This window comes from Lepeophtheirus salmonis, chromosome 14 (genome assembly GCF_016086655.4).
Source record: "Lepeophtheirus salmonis chromosome 14, UVic_Lsal_1.4, whole genome shotgun sequence".
In the NCBI taxonomy this organism is placed as follows: Eukaryota; Metazoa; Arthropoda; class Copepoda; order Siphonostomatoida; family Caligidae; genus Lepeophtheirus; species Lepeophtheirus salmonis.
Genome location: NC_052144.2, coordinates 414,069 through 422,787, shown reverse-complemented (window position 1 = coordinate 422,787; position 8,719 = coordinate 414,069). Strand labels below are relative to the sequence as shown.

The 8,719-nt window shown below is 36.8% G+C and overlaps 1 protein-coding gene and 1 long non-coding RNA gene across 3 annotated transcripts; one reads left to right on the top strand and one right to left on the bottom strand.

Moving 5' to 3' along the window:
• Nucleotides 1-275: 275 nt before the first annotated feature.
• LOC139907169 (uncharacterized) lies at nucleotides 276-1,578 on the bottom strand. Its single transcript, XR_011783594.1, has 2 exons — nucleotides 1,335-1,578; nucleotides 276-1,278 (listed from the first exon to the last, which is right to left on the bottom strand). It is a non-coding gene; the product is annotated as an uncharacterized lncRNA (long non-coding RNA).
• A 263-nt stretch (nucleotides 1,579-1,841) lies between these two features.
• Nucleotides 1,842-8,511, top strand: LOC121129335 (myosin-4). Of its 2 annotated transcripts, XM_040725044.2 has the most exons (5): nucleotides 1,842-1,985; nucleotides 2,131-2,382; nucleotides 2,698-6,616; nucleotides 6,684-7,699; nucleotides 7,780-8,511. In XM_040725044.2, exons 2-5 carry the CDS (start codon nucleotides 2,167-2,169, stop codon nucleotides 8,416-8,418), a joined length of 5,790 nt encoding a protein of 1,929 aa, XP_040580978.1. In that variant the 5' UTR covers nucleotides 1,842-1,985; nucleotides 2,131-2,166; the 3' UTR covers nucleotides 8,419-8,511. The 2 variants fall into 2 exon arrangements, with proteins under 2 accessions (XP_040580978.1, XP_071749477.1); XM_071893376.1 differs by lacking the exon at nucleotides 1,842-1,985 and having other exon boundaries at nucleotides 2,098-2,382.
• The last annotated feature ends 208 nt before the right edge of the window (nucleotides 8,512-8,719 follow it).

Below are 8,719 nucleotides of genomic sequence, written 5' to 3'. Positions count from 1 at the left end.
ATTTGAAGGATCACAAAAAATTACTCTTCCTTTTAACTCCCCAACTAATTTTGAATATTAGTTTTACATGAACACACTCACACACTAGTAATTACATTATATTTTGATGTTTTCTCTTCAAGAATGAAAGAATAACGATAACAACCTTTAAAAAAAACAATCAGTAGAATATCACGCTCGCTAATGTCATATTCTATACAACTTTAGTTTTCATAGCTCCTATAAATTTCACACCATAATAGGATCAATCATTTTGTATTTACTTCAAGAAACCATTATTATTTACTTATCTTTATTATGAAAATTTTGAGAGGTCCAGAATCACTTTTTTTACAATGTTGCTATAAGCAATATTGAAGAGTACCTAATTAGCTACCAAATGCTAAGAAAAATATTGTCTTAGTCGCCTCCATAATCACACAGCACGAGAATAAGATTGAGATCGCAGGGCTCCTCCGTGCGGGATTCTCCTAGTAGATCATCTGGAAGCAGACTGAGGTCTAATGGAAAACGACTTAGAATGTCTACATGCGGTTGAAGGAGGTAGGGGAAGATCTCAAACACTCTCCAGGAGTAGGCAGAAAAAATCTCCGTGTCCGTCAACCACCTCAAGTCGGCTTTTAAGTAAAAGCCGAATTCCTCAATTGCTGACATGGCCAGGAAGATGAACAAGTTATCATCACCGGTGTCCAGGGCTCTAAATAAGGCAGGATGAACGTCTTTGTGGCGTAATCTGCGGCCTTTCTTTACAGAACAGCAGATAAAGTATTTTTTGATGAGAATAATTGTACTTTTGACCATGTCTTCAAGAGGCAAAATGATCGAGTAGTCACATTTGGGATGTAGCAGAGGAGCTCGAATATGTATCCACCACCAAACACCCTGCTTCTGTGATGATATAAGGCCTGGTTGCATCCAACAGGAAGTCCATGAATCCCGTATGGTTCTCTTTAAAATACAGGCTGAAGGCTGAATAGCACGTCAAAATTCTTGACACCAAAGTCCCCCATGGATCAAAAAGAAAACCGGAGAGAGGCTCAAGGCCAACAAGCACTTCTGGTGGCTGCAGAGCACATACCTTAGCTACATAGACTATTTCATCTAGGAACACGTCTATAGTCCAAGTCCTGCAAGAGACTTGGATACAGAAACTCGCGTCCTGAAAACCTCCATCAAAAAGGCCTAGCCCTGCATGAGCGCCAAGTACATAAAGAGGGTCTGCAGCAGCATCAGCCATCGCCTGGAGCTCACCATCATTTGAAGAGCTGATAAAATAGACTAAAACATGTTCTTTGGGGTTCACTTTATAATTAATAGTTAATAAACATGCTTACTAATTTACTCAGGATCCTTCCATGGACTTCAATACTTAGTGTGTTAAAATGGGTAAATAATAAGGGTTGGCCCAGTATATGAAAGTATTTACTCTTTATAAGTAACATCAACAACAATATTTATAATAATTATGAGAGTCACCCTCACAAGCACATGTCGAGAGAAAGTCGTTTAAATTCTTTCATATTGACCCTTTAAGTGTGTTTTTATATATTCTTTAAAACTAAAAAAGATTTCAATGACTCACTTACAGGGTAATTATTAATGTTCATAAACATATACATAGATATTTAATCAGCCTAAAAATTGGGGAATTGAGCCTAAGAGAAAATAAAGAATATGGGTCTTCAATAACCATACCATGAAAAGTCAGTTTGAAATGTATATTAAATGATTTGTAATAATGATGGCTACGCCTTTTTTTGCTGTATGAAAAATATATAGAATTAAAAAAACAAATCATTTGTTGAAAGTATGATAAAAATAAGACAATACACGTACAGACGGATGAAAAATACTTGGCATGGATATAGCTTCACTGATATGCGAATGAGTATCGGTCAAGCCAAAAAAAAAAAAATAATAATCACTATCTATATAAATCGCAAATAATTTCAATCTCAAATCAGATTGGATCCGTCCATCTTCAGGTACGGAAGTCTTTTTTTTTAACTATCAAGGATTATTATTTTTTTTTAAAGTGGGAGTTGAAATATAATTTTAATATTTTTAAAATTTATATTTGTAATTTTTTTTTGTATAAATTTTGTAATAAATTTAAAAATTAATTTTCAGTTTTTTCTACAACAACCATCTTCATACTACTCAAATATGCCCGGCAACATAAAAAAGAGTGAAGGACCTGACCCAGACCCAGATCAATGGCTTATTGTTTCTGACGAACTTAAAATCAAGCTCAAGTCAAAGCCTTATGATGCCAAGAAGTCCTGTTGGGTTCCTGAAAAGTCGACTGGTGGATATCTTGAAGGCTTGATCCAATCCACAGATGGAGATAAGGTTACAGTCAAACTTTTGGGATCTGATGACGTAAGTACATATAGACTTTTGGCTTAAAAGTCTTGCTTGGGATGTAAAGTTTTTGTAAAATTTAGGTACATTTATAAAATTTGAATGACTTGACTTTTTTAAATTTTTTTATAAAAGTTAAAAAAAAAAAAAACAATGAAAAACTGGAGAACAAAAATATTCTAAATTTTATAGACGTCTGGAGACTTGTTCATTGCTAAGACTGTAAAAATGTATCCCATTTGAAAATACCCCTAACTTTTTGCCCAAAAATGACGTACACAGCTTATAACGTAAAATATTAAGTACAATTTTATATTTTCTTTTTCTCTGTAGACTAAAGTTTTCAAAAAAGATCAAGTTGGCCAAGTCAACCCTCCAAAGTTTGATTGTTCTGATGATATGTCAGGCTTAACTTATCTCAATGATGCTTGTGTACTGTGGAACTCTGTTGTTCGTTACAAGAACGAACTCATTTATACTTACTCTGGTCTTTTCTGTATCGCCATTAATCCTTACAAACGCTTCCCTATTTACACTCAAAGAGCAATGGATATTTACATTGGCAAAAGGAGGAATGAGTGCCCTCCTCATATCTTTGGTGTAGCTGAAGGATCCTATCAGGGTATGTTGAATGCTTGTAAAAATCAATCTATTCTCATTACTGGTGAATCTGGTGCTGGTAAAACTGAGAACACGAAGAAAGTAATTTCTTACTTCGCCTCTATTGGAGCTTCTGGTAAGAAAAAGGAAGGCGAAGTTGGTCTTGAAGACAAAATCGTCCAAACTAACCCAGTACTTGAGGCCTGGGGCAATGCTAAGACTGTGAGAAATGATAACTCTTCTCGTTTTGGTAAATTTATCCGTATTTGGTTCAATCAAGGTGGCAAGCTCTCAGGGGCAGACATGGTTGTCTACCTCCTTGAGAAATCCAGATTGACGTTTCAAGCTGAGCTTGAGAGGTGTTACCACGCCTTCTATAATATTATGTCGGATTGCGTCCCAGACCTTAAAGAGAATTGTTTGTTGAGCAACGATATCTATGATTACTGGTGGGTATCTCAAGGAAAGGTAACAGTTCCATCCATTGATGACAAGGAAGACATGCAGTTTGCAGATGAAGCTTATGACATTCTTGGCTTCAACAAGGAAGAAAAATACAATGTCTATAAACTAACAGCTGTTGTCATGCACATGGGTAACATGACCAAGGATTTTGTCCCTGTAGGCAAGGAAGAGCAGGCTGAGATCAAGGATGACGCTAACAGTATCAAAGTTGCATCTTTGTGTGGTATTGACAGTGAGTGGATGATCACCTATTTCTGTAAGCCAAAACTAAAGGTCGGTACTGAATGGGTTTCAAAAGGTCAAACTTGTTCAGGAGCAGCCAGTTCTGTTGCTGGTATTGGACGTAAGATTTATGAATTGGCATTCCGATTCATCGTTGAGAAATGTAATGAGACTCTTTTTGACCCTGTTATGAAAAAGGTTCAGTATATTGGTTGCTTGGATATTGCTGGCTTCGAAATTTTTGACTACAATGGATTTGAGCAAATTTGTATCAATTTCTGTAATGAAAAGTTGCAACAATTCTTCAATCAACACATGTTTGTACTTGAACAAGAAGAATATGTCCGAGAAGGTATTGAATGGGCAAATGTTGACTTTGGTATGGACTTGCAAAAGTGCATCACTATGTTTGAAAAGCCTATGGGGCTTTTATCCATCCTTGAAGAGGAGTCCTTGTTTCCTAAAGCGACAGATCAAACATTTGCTGCCAAATTACATGAACACTTGTTGGGAAAATGTGAAAACTTCCAAAAGGCTAATCCTAGACCTGATCCCAACGCTCATTTTGCTGTAATTCACTACGCAGCAGTGGTTTCTTATAATTTGACTGGATGGCTTGAAAAGAATAAAGATCCTCTTAATGACACAATCGTTGAATTGTTCAAAAATGGTTCAAACAAACTCTTGGTAGAATGTTTCAGGGATCATCCTGGTCAACCTCTTGAAGCAAAGAAAGACTCTGGTGGTGGCAGAAAGAAGGGAGGTGGAAAGACTGTCTCCTCTTTCTATAAGACTCAGCTCGATGATTTGATGAAAACTCTCTATGCCACTGATCCTGCCTTTATCCGTTGTGTTGTACCCAATACTCATAAGCAACCTGGTGGTGTTGAGGCTGGACTAGTCATGCATCAATACCAATGTAATGGTGTGCTAGCTGGTATTGCTATTTGTAGGAAAGGCTTTCCCAACAAAATGGTTTACCCAGAATTCAAAAACAGATACAACATTTTAGCCGCACAAGCTGTTGCTAAAGCCAAGAATGATAAAAATGCTGCTGCCGCAGTCTTGAAAGCCATCAAATTAGAAGGAGAAAAATTCCGTTTAGGACACACCAAAGTATTTTTCAGGGCTGGTATTTTGGGTTACATGGAGGAAATTCGTGAAGACAAAATTGGAGCAGTATTATCATGGCTTCAAGCTCAAGCAAGAGGAAAATCATCAAGACTTGTATTCAAGAAAATGCAAGATCAGAAACTTGCCTTGTACTGTTGTCAAAGAACCATTAGAAACTGGCACATTGGTAAAACTTGGTTGTGGTGGCAGATTTGGCTGGCTCTCAAACCCAATCTCAAATGTACCAAGTTTGCTCAGTATAAAGCAGAGTATGAAGAGAAAATTGCAATCGCAGAAGCCAACATCGATAAGGCTCTTTCTGATAGAAAGAAAGTAGAAGCAGTCAACAGTGCAATTCTTAATCAAAAGAATGAGCTTGTCTTGGCATTGCAAAGTGGAGGATCAGCAGTTCAAGATATAATTGATAAGACCAATCGAGTTGAGGCTATGGCTGCTGATGTCCAGAAGCAGCTTGATGATTGTAACAACAGAATCAAAGGAGAAAAGGCACAAAAAGATTCTATTGAACAAGCTCAAAGTAAAGTCAATATGGAAATGAATTCCTTGGGAGATGAAATCAAGAATCTTGAGGATAAGTTGACTAATGCTGAACAAGACAGATCTGATAAAGATGATCAAATCCGAACTCTTAAAGAAGAAATCGAACATCAAAATGATATGATTAACAAATTGCAGAGAGAAAAGAAGAATGTTGGAGAATCCAGACAAAAGACTGAAGAAGACATTCAAGCCATGGAGGATAGATGCAACCATTTATCAAAGGTTAAGGGCAAACTAGAACAAGCTTTAGATGAGGCGGAAGACAGCTTAGAAAGGGAAAAGAAATGCAAGGGGGATATCGAAAAACTTAAGAGAAAAGTTGAAGGAGATTTGAAGCTTACCCAAGAAACTGTTTCAGATCTCGAAAGAGTAAGAGCAGAACTTAGTCAAGGTGTTTTACGAAAGGATAAGGAATTATCAGCCTTATCCGCCAAGATTGAAGATGAGTCAACTCTTGGATCTAAATACGGGAAGCAAATCAAGGAGTTGCAATCCCGTTTGGAAGAATTGGATGAAGAGCTAATCATTGAAAGGCAAAACCGTTCCAAGGCAGAAAAAAATAGATCTATCTTGAAGAAAGATATTGAAGATCTTGGATGCCGTCTGGAAGAAGCTGGTGCCAATACTGCCACTCAGGTTGAACTCAATAAGAAGCGCGAAGCTGAATTGGGAAGATTAAAGTGTGAATTAGAGGAAATGAACATTGCTCAAGAAGGAACATTGGCTGCTCTTAGAATGAAACATAATAACACCATGTCCGAGCTAGGTGAACAAATTGATGGCTTAAATAATAATAAAATGAAGTCAGAAAAAGACAAAGCTAATATGGAACGTGATCTTCAAGAAGCTAGGAGCAACCTTGAGGAAGGTGTTAGAGCTAAAGCTGAAATTGATAAGAATGGAAAACTTATTCAAGGCTCCATTGTTGACGCAAATCAAAAGTTGGACGAAATGGCACGAGCCTTGAATGAAGCTGATTCTCAAAAGAAGAGATTGCAAGTAGAAAAGGCTGATCTAGAGCGTCAAATTGACGAAGGGGAAAACGCCATGGCAACTCTCAACAAGCAAAAAATATCTCTCACTACCCAATTAGAGGATAATAAACGTTTAGCTGACGGTGAAGCACGTGATCGCTCATCCCTCTTGACCAAATTTAAAAATTTGACTACTGATTTGGAAAATATTAAGGAGAGAATCGAAGATGAACACCAACGTAAATCTGACTGTCTTAAATCACTTTCAAAAGCTCAAGCTGAGACTCAACTATGGAGATCTAGATATGAGACTGAAGGTAATTATCTTTTATTTTCTCTTTTATATTAAAATACATATATTATATTCTCATATGAAATCACAAGGTATGGGAAGAGTTGAAGAACTAGAAGGCTCTAGAACAAAGCTTCAAGCCCGTATTCAAGAAGCTGAAGAAACTGTAGAGTCATTGCAAAGCAAAATTGCAAATGGTGAAAAGTCAAAGAACAGAATGCAAGCTGATTTAGATGATATTTCAATGGAATATGAGAGGACCCATGCTGCTGCCATTATCACAGAGAAGCGTGGAAAGAACTTTGATAAGGTTATCAATGAATGGAAATGCAAAGCAGATGATATTTCCAATGAGCTAGATGCCAGTCAAAAGGAATGTAGAAATTACAACAGTGAACTCTTCCGTTTAAGAGCAGCTCAAGATGAAGTGGTGGAGCAATTAGACATTGTTAAGAGAGAAAATAAGAACTTGGCTGATGAAATCAAAGATTTGTTGGACCAATTAGGTGATGGTGGAAGATCTATTCATGAATTGGACAAACAAAGAAGGAGATTGGAAGTAGAGAAGGAGGAATTGCAAGCTGCATTGGAAGAAGCTGAGGCTGCTTTGGAGCAAGAAGAAAATAAGGTTCTCAGAGCACAACTTGAGTTGGGTCAAGTCAGACAAGAAATTGATCGTAAGATCCAAGAAAAAGAGGAGGAATTTAACAATACTAGAAAGAACCATCAACGTGCCATGGATTCTCTTGCCGCCTCTCTCGAAGGCGAGCAAAGAGCCAAGTCTGAGGCATTGAGAATCAAGAAAAAACTTGAGTCTGACATTAATGAGTTAGAAATTGCACTTGATCATGCTAATAAGGCTAATTCTGAGGGTCAAAAAGCAATCAAGAGATATCAATCTAATCTCAGAGAAACTATCCAATCCTATGAAGATGAATGCCATCATAGACAAGAAATCATGGAAAATGTCGGTATTTGCGATCGCAAAGCTAATGCATTGTCTGGAGAATTGGAAGAATCCAGAGCTCTTTTGGACTCATCTGATAGATCCAAGAGACAGCTTGACTCAGAGTTGGCAGACTCACGGAATACTGTGAATGAAATGCAGGTACGCTCTCATACAGAACAAATACATCAGTTTTTTTCATAAGCTCATTTTTAATAAATATTTATATTAAATTTCTGAAGGTCATCAACTCAAAAGCCATGCACGAGAAGAGGAATGTTGAAAGCATCATCCATACACTACAAGCTGAAATCGACGAAGTTCTTAGTCAAGCAAAGAACTCTGAAGAAAAATCAAAGCGCGCTATGATCGATGCTGCCAGACTTGCTGATGAACTAAGAGCTGAACAGGACCATACCACAACGGAAGATAGATGCAAGAGGGCTCTAGAGTCTCAATTGTCTGAATTAGATAGCAGACTTATTGATGCTGAAAATGCCGCCATGAAATCTGGGAAAGAGGTTATGAGCAAATTAGAAATGAAGATTCGAGAATTAGAAATGGAATTAGGCTCAGTTCAATCGAGAACCCAAGAGAATTTTAAGGCCTATCAACGAAGTGAACGGAAAATTAAGGAGCTACAATTCCAACAGGAAGAAGATCGAAAGAACCAGGATAGAATGTCTGATTTAGCCTCTAAACTCCAACAAAAAATTAAAACATACAAACAACAAATTGAGGAAGCCGAAGAAATTGCAGCTCTGAATTTGGCCAAGTACCGTAAAGCACAACAAGAACTCGAGGAAACTGAGGAAAGATGTACAATGGCCGATACATCATTGTCAACTGTTAGAATGACAAGAGCTGGTTCTCAATTTTAATCACTTATTACTTATTAAAAATATAAAAAATTCTATATTGAATTAATGTAAAAACAAATAATAACGACCAATAAAACTAATGAAGCATTATAATCAATCAGTTTAAATTAATTACTACATAATTAATAAATGGACAACGGAGCTTTAATAGGGCATTCAAGTAAAGTAATGAAATATCCAGAGTTATATAAAATTTGACATTAACGGGTACAAGATTTATTTGTAGTTGATAAGCTGAAAAAGTATTTTTTAATTTTCAAAATTTTGATGATTAGTCGTTAATTCTTGACCAGAGAACATT

What these genes read in the sequence shown, in the direction of transcription:
- LOC121129335 (XM_040725044.2), top strand. Translation starts at nt 2,167, where the DNA reads ATGCCCGGCAACATAAAAAAGAGTGAAGGACCTGACCCAGACCCAGAT. An exon ending in AACTTTTGGGATCTGATGAC is followed by an intron (nt 2,383 to 2,697) that starts GTAAGTACATAT and finishes TTTTCTCTGTAG; the next exon opens with ACTAAAGTTTTCAAAAAAGA. An exon ending in ATCTAGATATGAGACTGAAG is followed by an intron (nt 6,617 to 6,683) that starts GTAATTATCTTT and finishes TGAAATCACAAG; the next exon opens with GTATGGGAAGAGTTGAAGAA.